Here is a 26,943-nt window from a genome sequence, read left to right as displayed (position 1 = left end):
CTGAGCGTCAAGATTTGAAATCTTCCTTGACCCAAAACAGTGGTGTAACGCTTGTGGCATCGTCAAGGGAGTTTGCAAGTGCTAAGGATAAATCACCCGTTGATGCAGAGTTGTCATACTACGGTCGAATTCAAGAAATATGGGAGCTTGATTATTGTAACTTCACGGTTGCTCTTTTCCGGTGTAAATGGGTTGATAATATCAAGCGTAACGTCAAATATGATGACTTTACTCATGTAGATCTTGGCCACCTGAATGAAAGTGTGGAACCATTCATCCTTGCATCTCAAGCTAAGCAAGTGTTTTACGTAACTGACCCAGCCGATTCAAAATGGTCTATTGTGCTAGCCGGCAAAAGAAGAATCCTAGGCATTGGAGATGTCGAGGATGAGGAAGAATATGAAGCGTTTGATGACTCGGCACCTTTCACTGTTCCTAGACCTATTGTACCAAATGACATAGACGACCAAGCCAATTATATGCGATTAGACCACAACGAAGGAATATTAAATTGAGGTACTATTTTCAGCAATTTTGAAATTGTAGGCGTTGAAAGTATTATTAAATCACAGGTTAGGTGAAAATGAATGAAAGTGTTAACTTACTTGCCCATTTTTCACATTTTCTTCTAAATGAATGAAGTAACTCTTATAACATTTGAAATATGGAATAATAACGACCTACACTTGTTCATTTTTCTATGTTGATTTGAATTATAATTCAGCAATTTATATTTGATTTTATAACTTTATCTTACAAATTTATTTATATTACAACTATAATGTGTTATGTTTGTTATGGCAGGTGTTTACATCTCATGGCGGACGATCAGGACCGTATTTGTGTCGAGGATGTAGAGGATGATGATGATGATTCCTCTTAGGATGAGGATGAGTTGTATGATGTGAACAAGGAGCCTGATTTGGGTGAGGCAGAAGATCAGGCTCAAGATGAGTTGGAGCGTAGGCTTGATGAATTTGAAATTTTAGCTGAACAAGTGCCTCCTATTGAAAATGCAGTTTCTGATACGGTTGGTGAGAACCCTACTTCCCACACTCAAAGCCAAGGACAAAGTGGAGGGGGGGTGAAGGCACCGGCTAAGAAAAAGGGGAGGGGTCCGACGACAAGTTTCAAGAAACCCGTCGGTCCCATGGTCCTGGAGTACGACAAGGTGGGCCAACCTACAGGCAAATGGCGTCGTCAATATGCTGTTCACGTTGGCATTTGTGCGTGTAAAATCCCGATTACACTTGGTTGGCGGGAAGTATCTCCAGGCTTGATTGACACATTTTGGAATGATACAAGGGCAAGTGTTTTGTTTGCACATGTACACAATTATAAATACCTTCACTTTATTGTTATTTAAAAGGGGAAACTAATAATCGATTTTATTTGTGCTTGCAGAGTCTGTTTAATATTCCTGACGATGCTGCCAAGCGAATGGTGTTTGAATCTTTACTAGCGGAAAGATTTCAGAGGCTTCAAGACCACCTTAGTTCATGGTTGGATCACAAAGACAGTTGTGAAAAACCCAAAGAAGAAGAAAGGAGGTGGCAATGATGATGAAGTCATCGAGGAAGAGCAACTCCCATGGAAAAAATGGCCAAGTGTATCGAAGGATGATTGGGAAGCTTTCGTTCTTCAAAATAGTAAAAAGGAAGCAATTGTAAGTTAAGTAAATCTGATGACAATTGTATAATATATTAACTCTTTTTGAAGTAATGATACTAACATTTCTAATTTATGTAGGAACTAAGGGAGAAAAATTCCCAAAATGCAAGGATGAAGCAATACACCTAACGTATGGGGAACAAGACATTTGGTGAATGGAGGGAAACGTGGGTCAACGAAGGAGTATACCCCACTTCGCTTCTAGGGTCCTCCAAAGAACCCTCTGATTCCACGATCACTACGCTGGTGAGTCGTGCTGGTGATTTCTTCTATTCTTTACATGCGCGTGACAAGGAAACCAGAAAATGGGTCATCAAGGCTCCGGAAACAAAACAAATGGCAGATAAGCTCGTAAGCAACTATGAACTTGTGAACTTTATGAAGATTTTGCATGAATATCCCTTATGGTTTGCTATGGTCTTGCTTGCTGTCCTGTCTGCTGAGTGAAGTTGTGTGTTGGTTTGGATGTTGTTGGTTTCTGTTCTGTTGCGTTTAGTTGTCTTGTTTGTGTTGGTGTTTGGCTATTATTGCCCTTTTTCTACCCAAAAAAAAAACTATATTCACGTTGCCTTTTTTTTTGCTAAGATTGAACACACTGAAGAACTGGTTGAAGGCAAGCTCGTCCCAAGTGTAGAAAAAGACCCTTTCACCTTGGCTTTGGGAAAGCCCTACCATCCAGGACGGGTAGTAGGTGCGGGAGGGACATTGCTAGGATGGAAAAGGTGATGGGTCCAGAATATACCAAATTAGGAAGATCTCGAGCAAGTGTTAACTCACCTCATGACTTGGTTTCCACGGTGGCATTAATTAAAGAACAAGTACACAACGAGCTCGTAGGTGAATTCAATTCTTGGGCGAAGTAAATGAACTTACTGAGCTTGTCGTTCCCCTCGACTACACCAGTCGACTCATGTAGTCACCCAAAAGGACAAGGAGAAGATGAAATACATGGAGACGATGATATACATGAGGTAGTTTTAAATCTATTAGTTTTGGCATATTGAGTTACGTGGGATCTAAGGTGGCAGTAATTAATTTCCTGTTGCAGGGTGGTACTCCAATACATGTGGACTCGAGGGAGCTTGATAATCCAGCACCTCATCATTTTCCAGATTTACAGGTGATTTTGTTTAGTTTTAGCTTAGTGAATATGGGTACATTATCAATTGTGTAGGAAACGACCCCTTGTGATATGTTTGGTTCTAATAAGTGATCTTTCAAATTGGTGTAGGAAGAGACCCGTTGTGCACTTCTACACCCGGACGAATCCGGAGCTTTGCATGTGGTTGCATATGGTAGTGCACAACCGGCCGAACAAGGTACGGTCCATTTGCGACCGCTTAGGCCACAACATCATTCGGTCGGGATCAATTATGTGATTGTCGGGTTCGAGGACATCCTAATACCAGTGCCCATAGAGGAGGATGAGTTTACTACACTTTGGGCAGCAGAAGGTAGCTTTGTGCAGTGGCCATGTGCTTGGGTAAGGTTGATGAACCAGGTAATTAAGATATTGGGTTCACTCTTTACTCTATGCCCGGTTGTCTTCACAAGAGTTAGATGGATTTCTTTTCTAACCAATTGCGTGATTTGTTTTATTAGATTTCGAAAAAAGCCAAACTTTAAAGAGAAGGGTGGAGCAGCATAAAAGCATTGATCAACCGATGCCAAAGAAGAGGAGTGAAAAACGATCGGAGAGTGAAAAAGGGTCGATGAAGAACTCTTCGAGAGGTTCATCTATGCAAGCTACTCCACTTCTTGCTGACACGGTCCTTCAAATGCTCTCTAAAGATTTAACTTTTCTACACAACCGTGTTAGTATGTTTCCTAGTGACACTCCCATTCAAGTTGCACTACCTAAGGCAATGTTCCACTTTGATGAGGATGTAGTTGCATGGCTTAGCAAAGAAGATGTGAAGGAATTTCTAAGTGGTTCAATGCTTAACATTTCCCTCATTCAAACATTCATGAGGTAATTCAATGCCGCTTAAATTATGTTATTCAGATTAGTGGTGATTGTCGTTTATTTTTCCATTAATATTTTATTATCATGCATGTAGAGCGCTACAGGAGAACTTACTTGAGATTGATTCTCCGTGTCAAGTAGGGTGGTTATGCCCCGAGCAGATCTCCACTACTAGAATCTTAGGCAACTACCCTGATGTGTTGTACTATGTTGAACGGGGTATCAAGGAATCAGTGCGTGCGGGAGACAAGTTCATATTCGCCCCATGTTTTGAGGAGTACGTCTGACCATGTCAAATTCATTTGTTTCCCCTAATTATATGTTGTACACGGCTAATTATTGATTTGTTTTTGTATTATGAATTTATGTAGTTTGCATTGGACCCTGCTGGTGATTTTTGTTTCCAGTAACACAATATTCCTTTTCGATTCAGCTCGATTGCCTCATCCAAAAAAGCTCCTCGTGAAGTCTATACTTCGAAAGTAAATAAAGCTACCTAGTGTTGATTATCATTACCTAACTCATTTATTAGTCATACTAATCAAGTTTGAACTTACTTTTCTATGGTGTTACAAAGAAGATAAATTATCGAGCTCCTCAAGGTCCCACATGAAAATCACCGATGGTAATGCTACATGATATTGTGATTTTCGTAATAAACAATGCGTAAGATGTTGCTAATTTGCTATGCATGTTTGATTCATGTACTTTGTTCCTATGCTAGTGCGCATAACAAGATAATGGAGTTGATTGTGGACTATATGTGATGAGATTCATGTTCGACATACTAAGTCATTGTACAGACACACTACAGCTTGATGAGGTATGCCATTGACTTAGTTAATTTGCTCTTTTCGTGTGATTTGACAAGAAATGTAGGAAATAGGCATCCTAGTAGTCATGTAGGCCTTATATGGTGCATTTTGAATGAAAATGCGTCCTAAAACATTTGAATTGCTCTTTTAATGTAATTTCAAGCCTTAGCCGCCTAAAACTAGGTAATAATAACATGTTAAGAGCAAGAATGAGTTGATTTGATAAGAAATGTAGAAAATAGGCATCCTAGTAGTCATATAGGCCTTTTTTAGGATTTTAGATGAAATTGCGTCATAAAAAACTTGAATTGCTCTTTTAATGTGATTTCAAGCCTTCGCCGCCTATAATTAGGTAATAATGACATGTTAAGAGCAAGAATGAGCTGATTTGATAAGAAATGTAGAAAATAGGCATCCTAATAGTCATATAGGCCTTATTTGGGCCATTTTGGATGAAATTGCATCCTAAAACATTTGAATTGCTATTCTAATGTAATTTCAAGGCTTAGCCGCCTATAACTAGGTAATAATGACATGTTAAGAGCAAGAATGAGTTGACTTGATAAGAAATTTAGAAAATAGGCATCCTAGTAGTCATATAGGCCTTATTTGGGCCATTTTGGATGTCCTAAAACACTTGAATTGCTCTTTTCATGTAATTTTAAGCGTTAGCCGCCTAAAACTAGGTAATAATGACATGTTAAGAGCAAGAATGAGTTGATTTGATAAGAAATGTAGAAAATAGGCATCCTAGTAGTCATATAGGCCTTATTTGCCATTTTGGATGAAATTGCGTCCTAAAAAACTTGAATTGCTCTTTTAAAGTGATTTCAAGCCTTAGCCGCATATAACTAGATAAAAATGACATGTTAAGAGCAAGAATGAGCTGATTTGATAAGAAATATATAAAATATGCATCCTAGTAGTCATATAGGGCTTATTTGGGCCATTTTGGATGAAATTGCGTCCTAAAACACTTGAATTGCTCTTCTAATGTGATTTCAAGGCTTAGTCGCTTATAACTAGGTAATAATTACAGGTTAAGAGTAAGAATGAGTTGACTTGATAAAAAAGTAGAAAATAGGCATCCTAGTAATCATATAGGCCTTATTTGGGATTTTGGATGAAATTGTGTCCTAAAACATTTGAATTGCTTTTTTAATATGATTTCAAGCCTTAGCTGCCTATAACTAGGTAATAATAACATGTTAAGAGAAAGAATGAGTTGACTTGATAAGAAATGTTGAAAATAGGCATCCTAGTAGTCATGTAGGCCTTATTTAGGCCATTTTTGATGAAATTGCGCCCAAAAAACACTAGGATTGCTGTTCTAATGTGATTTAAAGGCTTAGCCTCCTATAACTAGGTAATAATGACATGTTAAGAGCAAGAATGAGCTGATTTGATAAGAAATATATAAAATAGGCATCCTAGTAGTCATATAGGCCTTATTTGGGCCATTTTGGATGAAATTGCGTCCTAAAACACTTCAATTGCTCTTCTGATGTGATTTAAAGGCTTAGCCTCCTATAACTAGGTAATAATGACATGTTAAGAGCAAGAATGAGCTGATTTGATATGAAATGTAGATAATAGGCATCCTAGTAGTCATATAAGCTTTATTTGGGCCATTTTGGATGAAATTGCATCCTAAAACACTTGAATTTCTCTTCTAATGTGATTTCTAGGCTTAGAAGCCTATAAATAGGTAATAATAACATGTTAAGATCAAGAATGAGTTGAATTGATAAGAAATATAGAAAATAGGCATCCTAGTAGTCATATAAGCCTTATTTGGGCCATTTTGGATGAAATTGCATTCTAAAACACTTGAATTGCACTGTTCATGTAATTTTAAGCATTAGCCGCCTAAAACAAGGTAATAATGACATGTTAAGAGAATGAATGAGTTGATTTGATAAGAAATATAGAAAATAGGCATCCCTGTATTCATATAGGCCTTATTTGCCATTTTGGATGAAATTGCGTCCTAAAACACTTGAATTGCTCGTTTAAAGTGATTTCAAGCCTTAGCCGCCTATAAGTATGTAATAATGACATGTCAAAAGCAATAATGAGCTTATTTGATAAGAAATATAGAAAATAGGCATCCTAGTAGTCATATAAGCCTTATTTGGGCCATTTTTGATAAAATTGCGTCCTAAAACACTTGAATTGCTCTTCTAATGTGATTTCAAGGCTTAGCCGCCTATAACTAGGTAATATTGACATGTTAAGAGTAAGAATGAGTTGACTTGAGATAAAATGTAGAAAATAGGCATCCTATTACTCATATAGGCCTTTTTTGGGATTTTGGATGAAATTGCGTCCTAAAACATTTGAATTGCTCTTTTAATGTGATTTCAAGCCTTAGCCTCCTTTAAATAGATAAAAATGACATGTTAAGAGCAAGAATGAGTTAACTTGATACGAAATGTCGAAAATAGGCGCCCTAGTAGTCATATAGGCCATATTTGGGCCATTTTTTATGAAATTGCGCCCAAAAAACACTTGGATTGCTCTTCTAATGTGATTTAAAGGCTTAGAGTCCTATAACAAGTTAATAATGACATGTTAAGATCAAGAATGAGTTGATTTGGTAAGAAATATAGAAAATAGGCATAAATAGTCATATAGGCCTTATTTGGGCCATTTAGGATGAAATTTCGTCCTAAAAAACATCAATTGCTCTACTAATGTGATTTAAAGGTTTAGCCGCCTATAACTAGGTAATAATGAAATTTTAAGAGCAAGAGTGAGCTGATTTGATGAGAAATGTAGAAAATAGGCATCCTAGTAGTCATATAGGCCTTATTTGGGCCATTTTGGATGAAATTGCGTCCTAAAACACTTGAATTGCTATTTTAATGTGATTTCAAGGCTTATCCGCCTATAACTAGGTAATACTGACATGTTAAGAGCAAGAATGAGCTGATTTGATAAGAAATGTAGTAAATAGGCATCCTAGTAGTCATATAGGCCTTATTTGGGCCATTTTAGATGAAATTGCGTCCTAAAACACTTCAATTGCTCTTTTAATGTAATTTCAAGCCTTAGCCGCCTATAACTAGGTAATAATGACAGGTTAAGAGCAAGAATGAGCTGATTTGATAAGAAATGTATAAAATAGGCAAAGTCGTAGTCATATAGGCCTTATTTGTGCCATATTTGATCAAATTGCGTCCTACAACCCTTTAATTGCTCTTTTCATGTGATTTCAAGCCCTAGCCGCCTATAACTAAGTAATATTGACTTGTTATGAGAACAAATGAGTTGGTTTGACAAGAAATGTAGAAAATAGGTGAAGTAGTAGTCATATAGGCCTACGTAATAAATTTTTGCCTAACTTAAATTGTAATTGTTTTTTTTACATACATAACCTATGTAATTAATTCTAACATAGTTTTTTTTATCCAAGTTTTTCAAGGTACAGAAAGGAGGTCCATTGACGAGCGAGGAACTTAATGAAGTTCGAGACATGTTGGCGTCTTTCATCACATTTAATTTAATTTGAACTTGCTAACTACATTAATAATTATTATTGTTTGTAAATATGACACTTTTTTCTTTTATAAGGAGTTGTAAATATATATGACACTTCATTGTATTGCATATGGTGAATTAGTTAATATCTATGTATTGTTGTTATTATTTCAATCTACAAATTATATATTATTATTGTTATTAGTATTATTAATAATATTATAATAATAATAATAATTATTATTATATTATTATTTTTATTATAATACATATTGATGGTAGAATTAATGCAAGATGTGCAGGTTTTTATTATTATTATTATTAGTATTAATATAATTATTTATAGCCAAAAATGTTTTTTTTTAAAAAAAAGGGGTTTTCGCACCGGTTCACAGACAAAACCGGTGCTAAAAGTATTTTATATTTAAGGCGCGCAAGACTTTTAGCATCGGTTCTAAGCAAAAACCGGTGCGAAAAGTGTAGTTTTTGCCACCGATTCTCACCCAGAACCGTTGCGAAAAGTCTGATTTCGCACTGGTTTTGAACCGGTGCGAAATGTATGGGGTTTTAGCACCCCCTAAATGAGGACCGGTTTAAAACCGGTGCGAAATGGGGGGTTTGAACCGGTGCGTATTTCATGTTTTCGCCTAGTGAATAAATGAATACAACCTTTGAGAAAAAATGATGTCTATGACATTTGACAATGCAACCTCAATGACATATAATTCTAATTATGTCAAAACAGAACTTGACCGATGTAATATTAGATGGTGATGCACTTCATACTAGATGTGTTTGCCATGTTCTTAACTTATGTGTACAGGATGGAATTAGAGCAATTGGTCCATACTAAAACAAAATTAGATATGCTATTATGTCTATTAATAGCTCAAACATGAGATACCAAGAATGGATGAGTTTTCTAAAGCAACAAAAGATAAGAGCAATAAAAATCAAAACCGATTGCCCAACTAGGTGGAATTCCACCTATGACATGTTAACCAAGGCAATTAAGTACAAGAATCCGTTGACAATTTTTTACAACCAAAAATTTCCAAACAATGCTATATATGAGGATGATTGGTATAAATGTGAAAGATATATGCAATTTTTTAAGTTATTATATAACATGACGTTTTGTTTTTCTTCTGTTTATAATCCTTGTGCTCAAAACTTTCTTTCAAATGCATGTTTACTCGCCCAACTTTTCGCTGATCATTGCAACCAAAGTGATTATGATCAGTATCTTCCAGCAATGGAAACAAAGTGGCGTAAATATTATAGTGAAATTCCTTTAATTTATATTTTTTCTTCCATATTAGATCCTAGGCAAAAGTATGAAAATACATTTATGTTAGTTGACATTTATTTTCAATGCATGCTTCTTGACGATGATGTTGATACCTATAAGACTAATGTGAAGGATCAGCTTTTTGCTTTATATAGAGTCTATGAAACCAAATATGGCACCGTTCCTCGCTCAGACCCTTCCCAACCATCCAAAACGTGAGTAAGAAGGCCAAACATTTATTTTCACAAGCTACTAACTTGATTTCAAGGTTTTTAGGTGATTCATCAATAAGGAGAACGCAAAGCGATGTCTCCGGAGTTGCAAATGTGCCTGAGTTACGAATTCACTGAGGGCATGGACGACGATGAGATAAACAGCCTCGACCTCCTTGCATGGTGGAAACAACAAAGCACGAAGCATCCAACTTTGGAGGAAATGGCACGAGACATTCTTGGTATCCAAGTCTCCTCCGTTGCCTCCGAACGAGCTTTCAGCACATCCGGGAGGGTTTTAGACGATAGAAGAACAAGTCTAAATCCCGAAACACTTGAAATGTGCGTGTGTTTCAAAGATTGGTTGGATGATGAAAATCACTCACAAGACCGTTCTTACGACGACAACGACAACGATGAAGGAACCTCCGCTTCCGACTGTTCGGGTTCGGCTAGTTCCCAATCTATGCAACTAGCCGATGACCTTGAAGCCGAAGACGAAGACGAAGACGAACAAGAAGAAGAAGAAGAATAGACAATTTTTGTATATTGTACGATTTTTATCATTATCAATATTATCATTTTATGATTTTTATCATTATCCAATTTTTGTTTTATATCCTTGTACGATTTTTATCATTATTATCATTGTACAATTTTTTCAAGTAATAACAATATGAAGTATGCATTATTCACATCCAAAGTCTAATTTGCCTTTTTTTCCCGTTAAGTTATAATTTGTAAATTAATATAACAAAAAAAATTATAATAATTAATAATACAAAAATAAAATATAATAAATTATAAACATTAAACTATAAAGTAATAGTATAAACTAAATATATAAATATAAATACTAAATATAAAAAATAATAAAACATAAATATTAAATTTAATTTATTTTAGAAAAATAATAATATAAGATTATAAGTTATAAATTATTAATAAAAAAAATAATAAGAAAAAATTAAATAAAAAAAAAAGAGAAAAGGAAAGGCTGCAGCCCAGGAGCGGCCCACCTGGCCAGCCCGGCACGAGCCCGCTCGGCACGTGGGTCGTGCCGTGGGCTGGCCTGCGAATTTGGGTGGCACAGCACGGCACGCCCCCTCCAGCACGGTGGCACGGCACAGCACGGCACGGCCCGCCAGAGACCGTGGCCCGCCAGGCACAGCCCGACACGATGCACACCTTTATATGCAACCTGACTACCAGCTATGCGTGGGCTGCTCTTGAGTCTTGGTGGGGACAAATTCTTGGTGGCCTTGCATGGGGAGGAAGGGGATTTTTGGTCCCCCCCCCCCCCCCCGTAGTGGTCCTCACCTACCTTTGCTCTCCCTTTGCCACTTGTAGCTTGTTGATTGAATTACATTTTGTTTTGTTTTTGATTAAAATAAAATAGAGGAAAATGTAAATCTCCCACATTGATGGGAGAATGGAGATCAAGTCTCCATTCCCTATAAATACGCATGTTTTGGGTTTTGGGAAGAACACTTGAGTTGAACTCAATAAGGCATCTCCCTATAAGTGAGAAAACCTTTAAGTTCGTAATACTCTAGTCTTTTCTTGGTCTAGCCCCAACTAACCTTTGGGGTAGAGGCCGTTCGGGTTGGGTCTCGAGGGTGGACTCCGTCGGAGGCTCTCGCGCTTGCGGAGCTAAGGCTTTGAAGTCCGAGCTCTATAGGAGCGAAGCACGCATCGAGGGTAAAAATGTCTTTTCTCCTTCTCTCTTGTATGTTGTTAATTATGTGATTAAATATTTAGTTGCTTTAATTAGTGAGCGGGTCTTGGGCGGGTTTCTCTTCCGCGTAGCGTTGGACGCTACGAAAGCCAACATGTTGAAGATCCGGCCTTTGAGGGGCATCTGCACAATCAACACTTTGTAAATACTCTGTGTAAATTCGACCTATAGGCCGGCTGCTTTCAGAGGTACTGGTCGACTGTTGATTGAATTTGACCCTACAAGGGTAAGGCAAAGGATTAAAGCTTGTAATACCTTCGGCTGCCTCCTTTTCCTTTTGGGGTCGGCTACTCTCGGGGCCGGCTGGGGACTTAGGAGGATGGGTCCTTCCTTGCCTATGGGCCACATGTTTCCTGGGTCTACCAGGAGTTGACACATCCCCGGCCGTTTGCATCTGAAGCTTCGGGTCTGGCTGTGAAGATAGAGAAGGTTTGGATGAACCGCCCTGCATATAAACCAAAATGAGTAAGAAGCGGGCGGGAAAAATAAACAAAACTTAGCCAAATTGAAGAAAGGCTCACCTTGGGCGCTTGAGCTGCTAGTGGCTCCTCGCCCTTCTGCTTGCCCAAAAGGGAGCGGTAGTAGGCATCTGGTTTCTTGGTGGACGAGAGCTTCTCCATTGCTTTGTCTGCATAAGAAGATTCAAATGGTTAAGTAAGTGGGACAAAACAATTAAGTCTTACTAAAAAATTTAAACACAGTCGGTCGACTACCTCTCGGCCTCTCTACACTCAGATCGTAGGCGGCCAGATAATCCCCATCAGACAGCCAGTCATATTGGGGAATGTAACTTTGGGGAATGACCTCCTTCGCCCCAGTTTCGTCATTGGGCCGGATGGTCACTTTAAAGTGAACCTTGTCCAAGATCTCCTCCCTGGTTGTTTTAGGTACAGGCGGTAATTCAGATCTGCCTGATAGCAGAGGAGGGTTCAGGGTCCACCGGTTGTATTTTTTGTTCTTCATTTAGTTAGGAGAAGAGACAATGTAGAACTTGCTTCTCCAGTCCTTCCACTTGTCTCCTTTCCTATTGTCATTATATAGCCTTTGTGGCTAAACAAAGTGTACCATCCGGACCCGCTTACTTTAGGGGTCCGGCTGAGATAATGCATATGGGCGAATGCCTCGAAGCTGGGATCCACCTCTAGCATTTCACAGGCGGCAACAAAGCCCAGAATATTTACCCAAGAGTTTGGGGCCAGTTGCCAGATACCCAGCTGGTATCCATCCAAAATTCTCTCCACGACCGGATGGAGGGGGAATCTAAGACCGGCTTGAATGGCTGCCTCATAACAGCCAAAGAATTCGTCCCCGTAGCTGGACCCTTCTGTCCAGACTACGATGTCCTCGGCATCCGATACACATAAAATAAAGCCATGTCCCATGACATGGTCAGCTCTGAAACTCCCCACCTTATGAGCCATAGCTTTTCGCTTGCCCGCGGGAACGTGATGATAGTAAGCAGCAAACTGCTCTCGGCGGGAAGCAAACGGCTCGGCCCAGCCCTCGCCCTTTTCTATAGAAAGGGACTCTCTCGCTGTCTCCAGCCAAGAGCGCATTTCCTCAGAGTCATTGGAGGATCTACCAGAAGTACTTGGCTCGCACTCATTGTCTAAGTCGTCGGACCTAGCGTCCGCCTGGGGGCCTGTCGAATAAAGCTAAAGACATCACTCTCAAACTCCTCCCCTGATTCTTGCGAAATAGAATCATTGCGGGTACTTGGGGTGCCAGGCGGCACATCAGAGATTTCACTAACAGGCGCCCTAAAGGAATCGTCCGGGTTCTGCTGCCCGGCTGTTTGTTTAATTATGGCCATGGTGTCCTGCACAGACACAGAGACAGTCGAACTCGGAGAAGTTCGCAAAGGGTGGTCCAGCAAAGGGTGGTCCAGCAAGGGGCAGTCGGCACTCCTAGTTCTAGATTCAGCCGTCCCCGGTGACCTGCTGATCACTAATCTAGGCCGTGCCGTGTGCTTTTGGGAAACCATTTTCAAAAAAGAAAAGAAACAAAGTAAAATACTAGAGAAAAACAGGAAATGACCTTTAGTTTGAAGGTACTGTTGGCGCTTGGAAAAAGTCTTGGGCGGCTGTAGAAACATGCGGTCAGGTAGCAGGCAACAAGTGCTTTTCTAAGAAAAAGACAAGTTCTTTTCTAAAAGTCAAAGATTCTATGTCCGAATCTTGAGAATGTGCGAAAAATGATTGGGGTATGACCCTTATATAGGGGGGTAATAATTTCAAGGGGCACCCTTGAAAAATGTTTTTTAAAAAAAAGGGGTAAAAACCGTTCGCCTATCGGCGTGTGACACATGTCACAGGCGCCACGTGGCAAGCCACGTCACCCCTGTGAGGGGCAAATGATTAGAGGATTTTTACCCTGCCATGTGGACCAACCAGAGTCCACCCCACCTAGGGAGGAGTCCAAAGTGGACCAATCAGGGCACGACACGTGGCAAACAGATATCCAACTAGGAAAGACGGCTTTCAAGGGCTCAAACTCTTAGGCAGCCCAATCAGTCCTAGGTTTCCGTAACCTAGGACTGGGCACGCACTTCGAGATCCTATAAAAGGGAGATTTTCCCACCTAGGGAACGGGAGGGACTACATTCAATCCACACAAATTACGAGAGTAAATACTCAAATATTAAGGTTGTCTATAAGAGCCGGATGATCATCTCTCACCATAGAGAAACCTGATCCCACTTTACATTCCGCACTTTTTATCTTTCAAGTACGTTCTAACTTGATCGTCGGAGGCAAAACTCCACCCAACCGGAGTCTCCATTATTTTGCAAGTACAGGCGTCCGGAGTCCAGTCTTGGTGTTGTAACTCTCCCGAGAGACACAGAAAACCCTGAAACAGCACGCAAAATTATATATAGTAAAATTATCATGCATGACACGGGACCTAACTTAATATATGTATAAAGATGAGCTCATTTTCTCATGAGACTCATGTATATATGATTTTTTCTATGAAACTAAAATGATTGGATATCAGTTTATAAAAATTGATATTTTATAGAGTGAGAGATAGCTAATCAGGTGGTTGGGGCCCGACTCTAAGGGTCCTTGGATTAATTCTCATCACCCACCCTTATAACTAGGGGTGAGCAAGACCGGGTACCCGGACAAACATCTCGGACCCGGAACTGGATGCAGTCACAACCGGGTCCTGAAATTTGGAACTGGTCCCGAAACTGGTGGGTATCGGTTGCTAAACCGGGTACCCGGTTTCAGCGAAAATAAAAAAAAAAAAAAAAAAAAAAAAACTGCACCAAACACTTGTCTCATCGCACCACCACTTCCCCTCCCCCCCAAACGCAACTTCACCACGCCAGGCTACACCATAATGAATCCATACCAAATGAAAAAATACCCCCAAATTCTCAGCATTTCAAATCAACTCAAGATTCTCACTCTAAAAACATAGTAGATCTACAAAAAAAAATTAACTAATTTCAAAAAGAAATGAAAACTAAACACAACATTATAAGTTGATTCAAGAAAAAAAATGGCAAAAAAGAAGAGATAACTTACAAAAAATTCTATGAATAAAGATGAAAATGGAAAAGGGAAAAAAAAATTAAAAAAATTAAGCAAGAAGAGGAGAAGCTGTCTGACTTGTAGTTTGTATCTAGAAAATGAATGAAGGATGATGTGAAATGGTAGATGATAGGTGGATTAGGTTTGGTAATATTTTGGAGCTTTTGGTTTATGGGCTAGGCTTACTTGCAAACTTAGTCATACTTGATTCCAAAGATTTATATTGGTAATAGGTATTCACTGGGTACAGGGTCCAAATTATGAGGAATTGGAACTTGTCCCAGTTAAAACCGGTCCTAATTTTCGAAATTGAAACTAATCCCGCCGGGTCTAATTTCAGGTTCGGACCCGTCAGTTTCCAACCAATTCTGAATCCAATATCGAGTACCCAGTTTTTTTGCTCTCTAAGCACTAAAGAGAAATTTAATATTTTATAAGGTTAATTTTGATTTAAATTTTAAGAGCTTTAGAATTTTTTATAAAGATAGAATCGGTTCGCTCTCACCAATTCTTATGATTTTTCTAGCAATCATACCAAGGAATTAACAATTTTGTCTACAATTCAAAATATTTGGTGGATTAGGCTCGTAGAATCATACGATTTTTCCTATCTCGATCATAACATTAATAACATGCGGAACGATAGATTTGGGTGAAGCTCCACACGATCCGATCCGAATATAATTTATTGACATTTCTATCTACTCTTATTTCTTTAAAATACAGTATATTTATCAAATTATTAGTGTTGTGTCGTTTTCCGTTTACAAAATCGTGAATCTTTTGCCTACTATTTCACATCATTGACAATAAAGTTGGCAACTTGTCATCTTGTCATTGTATAATCTGTCTACTGAATCTTTGTCTATATAGCTAAGCAAAAGGCCAGTTGACGACTACGTCCCATAAATATACCATTAAAAAATATCCTTACGCACTATCTAGCTACTTTATATAAATCATAATGGCCAAATTCTTACTGTTAAACTTTTGTTATCAGAGAAAAAAGAAATGAAAAAGTAATCATAATGAATTCAAAGTTTTTTGAAGAAAAGTACTTAGACTATGTATTAGTTCCTTCTGGATTAATATTGCTTGGTATATACCATTTATGGCTTCTGCACATCATTATTCACCATCCTACAAGATCTGTTATTGGCCTTAATTCTATAAGCCGCCATCGATGGGTTCTTTATATTATGAGGGTTAGTTTTCTTCTCTTCTTAATTCAAAATTTTGGTTTTCTTGTGCTATTAGCTTCTATAGATCTTGTTCATTGTTGATTGATTGATCGTTTTTGAGCATAAACATATTTATGAAATGTTTATTAAACTATTTTAAAACCCGTGCAATGCAAAATTCTATAATATGGATTGATAGTTGACTAATGGTGTATAAAAATGTTTGGCTGGTAAACTCTTTAAACATTAAATGTATGATCAAATCCAAATTACTTAATTGGAGTACTTTATGACTTTGTATAAGATGATTTTATACAAGTACATAAATATGTCAATGGATAAATATGATTACATATGTACTTATGGCTTTAACTTTTTGTTAACTTAGAGTATAACCTGTGATGGTTTTGTGTCTAGGATCCAGCAAAGAATGGTATTTTGGGAGTACAAACGATTCGAAACAACCTAATGGCGTCGACACTTCTAGCAACAATTGCAATAACTCTGAGTTCGTTGATCAGTGCTATTGTGAGCAGCTCAAGTAATCTGAACTACACAATACACACAACTAAATATTTATCAGTTTTAATATGCTTTCTTGTAGCATTTTTCTGCAATATGCAGACAACCAGATACTATGCCCATATTAGTTTCTTGCTTAATGTACCATCACCCTCAACCGAAGGAAGGGAAGAGTTTATTGAATATGTCTCCGAACAATTGAATCGTGGCTGCCTGTATTGGTCTTTGGGATTGCGAGCATTCTACTTTGCTTTTCCTCTTCTGCTCTGGATCTTCGGCGCCATTGCAATGTTTGCTTGTAGCTGTTTGATGGCAATTCTGCTTTATTTCTTGGATACTGCTAGTTCTTGCCCGAAGTATATTAACAATAGTAACGCGAACAAGGGTACACATAAATCGGATGTTGAATCAATGTAAGTTAAATCTGATCACTAAGTATATCTTACGTCTATTATACAATCTGTTCTAATTGTCAGGACTCTAAGGTGATATGCTATTAATAATAGCACAAAATTCGAGAGTTAATAAGAATACGTATAAGTTTTAACTTTAATCTGTGTGATCTAAATGGATGAGGGTCAGACAATGTGACTACGGAGTACTATGACTAATTGACTACTATCAATGGTTACATGAGTATACGTTTATCTTTTTACTACACTAGTGACATAATTTCCATTAATTAAAGACTGTTTATGCAAATTTATTTTAAAGAAAAAAAATAGCTCCTTAACACATATTTTCGTATTTTTTGCAATATTAAAGTTGCTACTAGAGCTTAAGTGTACCTTTTTTTTCATGCCTTCTGTGATTTTCTAGGAAGTTCCTTAATTAGTTTTATGTTTCTTTGAAAATCATTTGCTATTTTGTTTCAATTTACTGCATAATTAGCTTGCAAGTCAATATGAATTCCTTGAATTATTTTTATGGTTACAGGGGAACAGATTGGTCAGGAAACTCTAACCTCCATTGCTCGCTACTAGGAAACAACAAGCCACATTCTACAAGTACTGATAATTTGTTCACTTCCGCGAGATAGTACATACCTTGAATGCAGCCTGCATAAGCAGTCTCCTGCGAAAAATTGGAAGGAGCATAACAAGTAATCTTTAGCTTTGACTAGTAGTTTTAATTAATTTAACAATTAGCTCAGAGTCTCAGAGTATTATGGTTATGTACTTATGTTTATAGACCATAATGCTCCGTAGTCTTCTGTATTGAATGCATAAAGAGAGCCATTGATGGTATTGTTGTTTGTTCTCATTTTCTCCATATATTAAATTAATTAATAATTTCTATTAAATTATTTACTTTTTTAATTCTGTTTTAATGTTGATTAATGCAAATCATTTCACTTTTATCTATTAATTTGGTCATTAGCCAAGCTCCACTTTCTTATTGTCTCTAATCCTATTTATTCTTTTTTTTCACGATTAAGTTAGTTCAAAAAGTTCTTCCTATTTGATATCTTATCATATATAATTAATTTTTGAGTTTCCCATCAACTCCACCAAGCAAAAGCTTGGTGCCTAGTAGCCCTATTTATTTTGATAAATATGATGACAAGATTGTAAATGTTGACATATGTATAAATATACCATTTAATAATTGTAACATTTAGATGTTATAATATGAGTATGTGCATATATTATTTGTAATTAATGTGTGTGTGTGCGGTGTGCACTTTGCTAATAGTTTTAGTGGAGATTTTAGTTTGTTTGATTAATTTTTGATGTTTATTAAAAAAACATTTTTAAATAAGTATTTACTAATATGGCCACTAGACCTGATCAAACCAAGCCCCGACTAAAACAATTATTGGGTTTAGGCAGCCAAAAAAATCCATTTTTATTTAATTTTTTGCTTTGCCTATTAATATAGATTATGACATTATTACTTATATATATATATAATATAATATATATATATATATATATATTATTATTTGTGTGTGCGCGCGCGCGCCGCAGGTGTTATGCACTTTTGCTAGCTAATAGTGTTAGTGGAGATTTTAGTTTCTTGTTTGATTAATTTTTGATGTTTATTAAAAAAGACATTTTTAAATAAGTATTTACTAATATGGTCACTAGACCTGGTCAAACCAAACTCGCCTAAAAAAATTCTCGGGTTTGGGCAGCCCAAAAAATCCATTTTTCTTTGATTTTTTGCTTTGCCTATTAATATAGATTATGAAATTATAATTTCTATATATTTGATATGTATGTTTAATCAAATTTTATTTGTTGGATATAATTAATTTTCTTTAAAATTTAGACTTACCGTGCATGGCACGGGCCTTAAGCTAGTATAATTAATTTTTGAGTTTCCCACCAACTCCACCAAGCAAAACCTTGGTGCCTAGTAGCCCTTTTATTTGATAAATATGATGACAAGATTGTAAATGTTGACATATGTATAAAAATACCATTTAATAATTGTAACATTTAGATGTTGTAATATTGGTATGTGCATATATTTTTTCAAATGGTAATACAAATAAATGTGTAGACAATACATCAAATTATATTATTATTGTTTCGGGGTTTTTTGATGTCCTGCGGGAGAGCTACAATTCCGAGACTGGATCCGTGCGCCTGTACTTGCGAAACAACGGAGACTCCGGTTGGTGGGAGCTCAGCCTCCGACGATCAAGTTAGAACATGTTTAGGAGTAAAAGGTACGGAAAGTAAAGGTGATCTGGTTCCTCCTAGGAGATGAAGGCTAGTTGCGGTGGGCAACCTTGGAAGGTGTGCAATTAACGCTAAGTAAGGTCTAGCAATTAATGTGCACGTGGGTAATCTCTGAATGAGTTAATCTCTCCTTTAATGGAGGCTAATTACCTGTATTTATAGCCTCGAAGTACGTGGTCAATACTAGGTTAAATGGTAAACCTAGGACTGATTGGGCTTGCCTTGGGATTCGGGCCTTGTTGGCCGTTTTCCAGGTTGGCAATCTATGTGACACATGGCGTGGCTTGGTTGGTCCATGTTGGACCTCCTGGGGTGTGACATGTGGCAGTCCCTCATTGGTCCACGTGGCTGACACGTGGCAGGTGCTGATTGGTCCACATTGCGAGGAAAAATCCCCTAAATATTTGCCCCTCACAGGGGTCACGTGGCTCGTCACGTGACACCTTTGACAGGTGTCGGCCTGTGATAGGCCGTCTGTTTTTTCCCGCCTATTTTTGAATTTAGGGTGTGACCCTTCAAATTCTGGGATAACCCTATATAAGGGCGCTTGACCAAAGTCTTGTTCACATTTTGTGAACTTTGCTAGAGAACTCGGAACCTTTGAAATTGTGCTATGAGACTTCTGGACGACTGATAATCAACCGACTGTTTGTAGTGACCGGCTGCTTTCACCGGACCAACTACTTTTAGACTTCCATCTCCTTTCTCAGAAAACTTCAAACTTCAGGTAACTGTCTGTTTTGCTCTTGCACTTTTTCTTTCATTTTTTTCTCTTTTCTTTTGAAAATATGGTATCCCAAAAGCACCCGGCACGACCTAAGTTAGTGATCAGTCGGTCACCGAGGGCGGCTGAATCTAGGACTAGGAGTGTCGCCTGCCCCTTTCTGGACCAAACTTTGCCTTATGCTCCAAGTCCGACTGTCTCTGTGTCTGTGCAGGACAATATGGCCAAAACAAAGAGGACGACCAGATATACAAATTCAGATGGCTCCTCGTACTATGTTCAAATGAGCGAGCTTTCGGACCGGTCTCCTGGTGCCCCAAGCACTCCAAGTGATTCAATTTTGGGAGAATCTAAGGAGGTTCAGGCGACCAGCCCTGTCCTTATTGATATGTCCGGACAAGAGTCGGCCTCTTCTGGGAGTTCAAGCAACTCTAAGTCTAGCTCATCCAGCCGGCATTCTCCAGATTCAGAAGAGAGGCATTCTCGTCTTCATGAGGCGAGAGCATCTCATGCTGTTGAAAAGGGGGATGACTGGGATGAGCCGTCTGCTTCTCATAGGGAGTTAGACATTCCCTACTATTGTCATGTCCCAAAGGGAAAGATTAAAGCCACGGCCGAGAGAATAGGGACTTTTTAGGCGGACCATGTAATGGGCCCTGGTTATTTTTTAACAGTGGCGGATGCTGAAGATACAGTGGTCTGGCCTGAGGGAGCCAGCTATGGGGACGCCTGTTTTGGCTGCTATGAGGCGGCCATTAAGGCTGGGCTAAGATTCCCCTTGCATCCGTCTGTTCAACAAATCCTGGATGATACCAGGTAGGGCTCTGGCAGTTGGCCCCAAACTCGTGGTTCAACATACTGGGCTTTGTGGCCGGCTGTGAAATGCATGGGGTTGAACCAAATTTTGAAGCGTTTGCCATATGAACTACCTAAGTCGGACCTCCAAAGCAAGCGGTACCGACTGGTACCAGATTTCCTGCCATAAGGGCTATTTGTTGACCAGGGGGAAGGAGAACAAATGGAAAGACTGGAGGAACACCTTCTTTATTGTTTCCAGACCCGACAAACTTTTAAACAAGAGGTACAACAGGTGGAACAGGGATCCACCTCTCCTCAGCCGCCTGTTCCTCGTCAAGCTAAGGAGGAGATCCTTGATCGAGGACTCTTCAAAGTAGAGATCAAGGCCAACTCTGCTACGGGGGTACGAGAGTTAATCCCCCTAAACTGCATACCCAAGTTTAGTTGGTTGTATGGCGAGTACTTCTTGGCCGCCTGTGGCGCTAGTGAACGGACCACTAGAGGTAGTCGGCCCTTTTTGTGTTCTTGCATTTTTTGATTAGGTTGTATTTTTACTAACTCTGTGATGCATTGTTTGTAGGTGAAGCCAAGGATAAAATTACTGATTCCAAGAAGGCGGCCGCCCTACTGCGTGCAGCTATTATTAGCCAGAAGCGGCCCTCCATCGACTCTCCCTTAAAGGAGGCGTCCAAGGTGAGATTTCAAAACTTGTCACATTCTTTGTGTTTTCCCCCCTTTTGACCATACTAATAACATTGATTTCTTATCGCAGGGTGGGGTATCCAAACCTCCTCCCTCCCAGCAGCCGAACCCCAAGGTTCGTAAGCAGACGACTGGGAGTACGCCTAGTTCTTCCAGGAAGCAACCGGCTGATAAGCAGGCGCAAACCCCCCCCCCCCCCCAAAGTGGGGCAAAGCAAACAACCGTCCCCAGGGACACTCGGCCTCCAAGAGGTATAACCTGTTTTCTTAGATTTGTCAACTTTCCTAGATCAGGCGGCCTGTTGCTTCCCCCCTTGTCTGATTAATTTTTCATGCTTTCTATTGCAGGCGGCCCTCAGGAGCCGGACTTGGTACAGATGGCCAAGTCTATGGTCAAGGCCATTCCCTCGGATGAGAGGGAATCAGTCAGGAGAGACAAAACCCTTGACTTGGACTCTATCATGGGTCTACTCTCTGAGGTAGACTTAATGGATTTTCTTTGATATTGGACAAAATTGGCATTGTCTGCCGCCTGTTTTTTTTGGAGATTTTGACGCTTGTTTTGTTGTTTCGCAGGCCTTGCTTCGTGTACATGGTCTCCGCAGACCTATCAGCGAAAAGAACAAGGAGGTAAAGACTGCGAAGGCCATGGCCGCCTCTGATTGTGACCGGGTAATGTTTCAGATTGCCCAAAATGAGATTTTGACTACTGACATTCTGTATTATCAGGCGACTGCCACCTTGTAGGTCAAAACTGAATTGGAGGCGGCCAAGAAGAAGAACTTGGAGCTGGAGAAGGCGGTCAAAGACCTCCAAGCCCAGTTGCTGCCATTGAAGCATATAGAGCATAAGGCCGAAGGTTTGCAAAAGACGGTCAAGAAGCTCAAAGAGCGCCTGAATGATCAGGAGGCGGCCCTAACTCAGAAGCTGAACGCCCAGGCCGAGACCGACAAGATGGCCCTTGCTGAAGCTGTGATGGAGGATTCCACTACCATCATGAAGATGACTTGGGCTGAACTCTTCCCGGACTCGGACTATGAGCGATGGGGGAACCAGTTTGCCGCCTGTACTGAGCAATATAACAAGAATATTATGAACTAGGCGCTCAATGAGGATGAACAGGAGGATGAGGCGGCCGGCTCCTCTTCTGAAGGTGAGGATGAGGATGAGGATGAGGAGGCGGATGCCAACAAGGGGGAGGCCGAGAAAGAGGAGGCGGACGCTAATCAAGAGCAAGCGCCTGCTAACGAGCCACAACAAGGGAGTGTGCTAGAGAAGCAGGCGCCCAATGTTGAAGCCGATCAGGCGGCCGCTGTTAATGAAACCCCTCTCTCCAATGTTTAAGCTGTTTATTTTTCCAACTCTTCTCCGGCATATGTGCCGTTTGTTCTATTATCTTTTTACCCGACCAAGGGGTCGAGGTCTAATAATATTTTGCCGGTCTTCCTGGCCGGCTGTTTATATATGAATGTGACGACTGTTTTGTCGTCTTGTCCATCAATCTTTATTTTGTTATTTCAGTTTGCCAAGTCTTTTTGGCAAGCATAGTATGTCTTCAATAGCCGCTTGTTTACCATACCGACTGTTCTTGCTAGTGTTCTTCCTTTTTGATTCAAATTTTTCCATTTGAATGTTGCTAAGTATAGAAGACATCTTAGTGGGTGCCGTAACTAACTATTATTGTTGCCCCTGGCTGACTGATTGTTTCTTTATCGGTCATTCGGTCATGAGTTCAGTCGGTCTACCCTTGAAAGCTTGGGATAGCAGACTTTCCAGACTTGGTGTATTTTTCAGGAATATTACCCAGGCCGCCTGTTGGTTGCGCTTTGCAACAGGCGGTTGTCTTGAGGGTTTTGAGCAATGGTCGTAGTAGGCGTAGTTGAGGAACTAAGTGCCTAGATCTTAGTAGGATTCCTCAAGCTAGGTTAGTTTAACTATTTACCAAGTTTGAAGAAAACATGTCGTCTGTATAGGTTCCAAAGAACGACGGGACGCCTGTTTTGATGGGATCCGCCTGTATCGGCTACAGACGTTCTCTTATTAGTTCTAGATGGAATAGTAGTGGACGACCGCCTGTTTTCAAGAACCACCATCGCTGATTAGCACTCTAGGAACCCCAAATCGCGGAAATATAATTTTCTTAAGGAGCTTGAGCACAACCTTATGGTCATTGGTGGGGGAGGGTATAGCTTTAATCCACTTGGTCACATAGTCCACCGCCACCAAGATATAAAGATTTCCACAGGAAGAGACAAAAGGCCCTATGAAGTCGACCCCCCAAACATCAAAAGGTTCAACTTCCGAAATGTTTTGTTAGGGCATTTCGTCACGTTTGGTTATGCCCCCACTCCTATGGCACTTGTCACACCTTGAAACAAATTTGTGGGCATCCTTGTGCATAGTTGGCCACCAAAGAAGAGATTGAGAGATCTTTTCCACGGTCTCTTCGACTCCTCCATGCCCTCCACATGGCAATGAGTGGCAATGTTCAAGAACCCCTTCGATCTCATGATCCGGAACACATTTCCGGAAAAGGCCATCTCCACATTGCTTGAACAAGTAAGGGTCATTCCAAAAATACCTCCTCACTTCCTTGAAAAACCTCTTCTTTTGTTGAGAAGAGAACTCCGGAGGAACAACTCCACAAGCTAGATAATTAGCTATGTCCGTGTACCAAGGGCTAGGTGTTGAAGCCATGGCCATGAGGGTTTCAAATCCCACCTCCTCATTGATCGGCACACCCTCCTTATTCTCAAAAGGAAGTCTAGACAAATGATCCGCTACATAATTCTCCGCTCCCTTTTTATCCCTCATTTCTATGTCGAAATCTTGGAGCGAAAGAACCCAACGGATGAGACGCGGTTTTGTTTCCTTTTTGGTCATAAGGTAGCGGACCGCTATGTGGTCCATGTATACAATCACCTTTGAACATATGGGGTAAGACTGGAACTTATCCATGGCAAACACGACTGCTAGCATTTCCTTCTCCGTTGTAATGTAGTTCTTTTGAGCTTCATCGAGCGTTCTACTCGCGTAGTAGATGACATGGGATCTTCCATCTTTCTTTTGACCAAGCACCGCACCTACTGCAAAATCACTTGCATCGCACATTAGCTCAAAAGGCAAGCTCCAATCCGAAGCTTGCACAACAGGGGAGGAGATGAGGGCTTCCTTGAGCTTTTGGAATGCTTCAAGGCAAGCCTCATTAAAGTTAAACACAATATCCTTTTTGAGTAACTCGATTAAGGGTTTGGCGATTGATAAAATTTTTTGATAAACCTCCGGTAAAAACCGGCATGCCCTAAAAAATCTCTCACTCCCGTAACGGAAGTAGGGGGGCAACTTAGCAATCACTGAAACCTTAGCCGAGTCAACTTCAATGTCCTTTTTTGATACTTTATGGCCTAGGACAATACCTTCCTCGACCATAAAATGGAATTTCTCCCAATTCAACACCAAACTCGTCTTTTGACACCTTTTCAAAACTTTTTCAAGGTTATAAAGTCATGTGTCAAAAGACGAGCCACCAACACTAAAATCATCCATAAAAACTTCAATCTCATTCTCAAGCATTTCAGAAAAAATGGAAGTCATGCATCGTTGGAAAGTTGAGGGAGCATTGCATAACCCGAATTGTATTCTTCGGTATGCAAATGTCCCATATGGACATGTAAAAGTAGTTTTCTCTTGATCACTTGGATGAATAGGAATTTGGAAAAAGCCGAAATATCCATCTAAGAAGCAAAAGAAAGCATGATGGGAGAGTCTCTCCAACATTTGGTCCATGAAGGGGAGAGGAAAGTGGTTTTTCTTAGTGTTTTTGTTCAACTTCCTATAATCAATGCACATCCTCCACCCGGTCACCGTCCGGGTGGAGATTCCCTCTCCTCCTTCTCCCTTGACAATGGTCATTCCACCTTTCTTTGGAACCACGTGAACCGGGCTAACCCACTTGCTATCGGAGATAGCATAGATTATACCCGCTTCACGTAATTTCAAAATTTCTTTCTTGACAACCTCTTGGAGGTTGGAGTTCAACCTCCTTTGAGGCTCATTTGAGGTGGATTAATCATCCTCAAGGTGAATACGATGCATGCACAAAGAAGGGCTAATACCCTTGATATCATCAATGCTATACCTTATCACATTTTTATATTTTCTCAAAACAACAAGCAATTTTTCCAAATCAAGCCCATCAAGTGTAGCATTGACAATAATAGGGTATTCCCCTTAATTTCCAAGATAAGCATATTTCAAAGATGGGGGAGGGGGTTTGAGTTCTACCTTGGGAGGAGGCTTGGAACTCTCCTCCAATTTTTCCTTCGCTAGTTCGAGCTATTCATCCCTAGGATCATCCTTTCCTCCATTTTGGCCTCTTCAATGGCCATGACAAACTCCTTTGCTTCTTGATAGTGGTACTCTTCTTCACATGTAAGAGCTTCAACCATTGGATCTTGAGGGCTCATCACAACCCTTCCCAAACGATCCAATTCTTCATTCACAACATCAACCCTATAACACTTCTCAACCATGGGGGTCTTGAGTAACTTAGAGAACTCTAAAACAATTTTCTCATCGGTTACCTCACATGTAATGGTGTTGTTCTTGCAATTGATTACCGCCCCCAAGGTTTTAAGAGCTTCACGGCCCAAAATCAAGGGAGTATCCACATCTTCCTCCATATCCATCACTTCAAAATCACATGGCACATAGATATGCCCAACTTGAATAGGGACATCTTCAAGCTCACCACAAGGTAGCTTCACGGAACGGTCGACCAATTAAATGGTTTTTCTTGTGGGGATCATCTCAATATTAAGCTTTTGAGCAATGGATAGAGGGATTAAACTAACACTTTCTCCAAGATCGGCTAGGGCGCCCCTAGCTTCCATGTTCCCAATCTTCACCGGAAAAGTGAAACTTCCTGGATCTTTTTGCTTCTTGGGCATCTTATGTTGAACGAGTGCACTCACTTGATGGGGGAGAGTGATAAGATCATCATTAAGCTTCCTCTTGTTGTTGAGAATATCTTTCAAGAACTTGGAGTATGAAGGGATTTGTGTGACAACTTCAATGAAAGGGAGGTTTATGTGCAAGTTCTTCATCACACTTAGGAACTTTGCAAATTCGTCATTCAATTTTCTCTCCGCAAGTCGACCGGGAAAAGGAATCGGTCCATCAAGGTTTCTAGCCTCACTAGAAGTTGAAGGTGTTACCACTTCCTTAGACTTCTTTTTCTCCGCACTTTTCTCTTTCTCACCATCCTTCTCCTCTCTAACTTCCTCTTTTTCACTCACACTCTCTTCTCCTTCCTTCTTTTCCTTGCTATCCCCCTCCTTGGGACCCTCATAGGATGTGCCCAATCTCAATGTGATTGCCTTGCAAGAGTCGGGTTTCATAATGTTGGAAGGGTTGGTTTGTGTTGCCCGGGTAGAGTAGAAGATGAGTTGAAAGGAACCCTCTCGGCCAATTGAGCTAGTTGTGAATCAACCATCTTGTTATGAGCCTTGACCTCTTGCATTTGTTGATTCATGGCTTGAAGTTGTTGAAGAATTTGGGTTTGAGTAGAATCGGGTTGAGATGCTTGCTCTTGACTCCTTTGAGTCGCT

The 26,943-nt window shown here is 39.9% G+C and overlaps 2 protein-coding genes across 2 annotated transcripts; one reads left to right on the top strand and one right to left on the bottom strand.

Annotated features, from left to right (window-relative positions):
* Window positions 1-15,639: 15,639 nt before the first annotated feature.
* Window positions 15,640-17,684, top strand: LOC110702953. Its single transcript, XM_021880717.1, has 3 exons — window positions 15,640-15,923; window positions 16,317-16,834; window positions 17,358-17,684. Exons 1-3 carry the CDS (start codon window positions 15,747-15,749, stop codon window positions 17,458-17,460), a joined length of 798 nt encoding a protein of 265 aa, XP_021736409.1. The 5' UTR covers window positions 15,640-15,746; the 3' UTR covers window positions 17,461-17,684.
* An 8,431-nt stretch (window positions 17,685-26,115) lies between these two features.
* Window positions 26,116-26,733, bottom strand: LOC110703009. Its single transcript, XM_021880767.1, has one exon. The coding sequence runs from the start codon at window positions 26,731-26,733 to the stop codon at window positions 26,116-26,118; it is 618 nt and encodes a 205-aa protein (XP_021736459.1).
* Window positions 26,734-26,943: the final 210 nt, after the last annotated feature.

The sequence above is a fragment of the Chenopodium quinoa genome, unplaced genomic scaffold, assembly GCF_001683475.1.
Source record: "Chenopodium quinoa cultivar QQ74 unplaced genomic scaffold, ASM168347v1, whole genome shotgun sequence".
NCBI lineage: Eukaryota > Viridiplantae > Streptophyta > Magnoliopsida > Caryophyllales > Amaranthaceae > Chenopodium > Chenopodium quinoa.
Note: the sequence above shows the minus strand (reverse complement) of the source record. Positions and strands in the feature narration are given on the sequence as shown.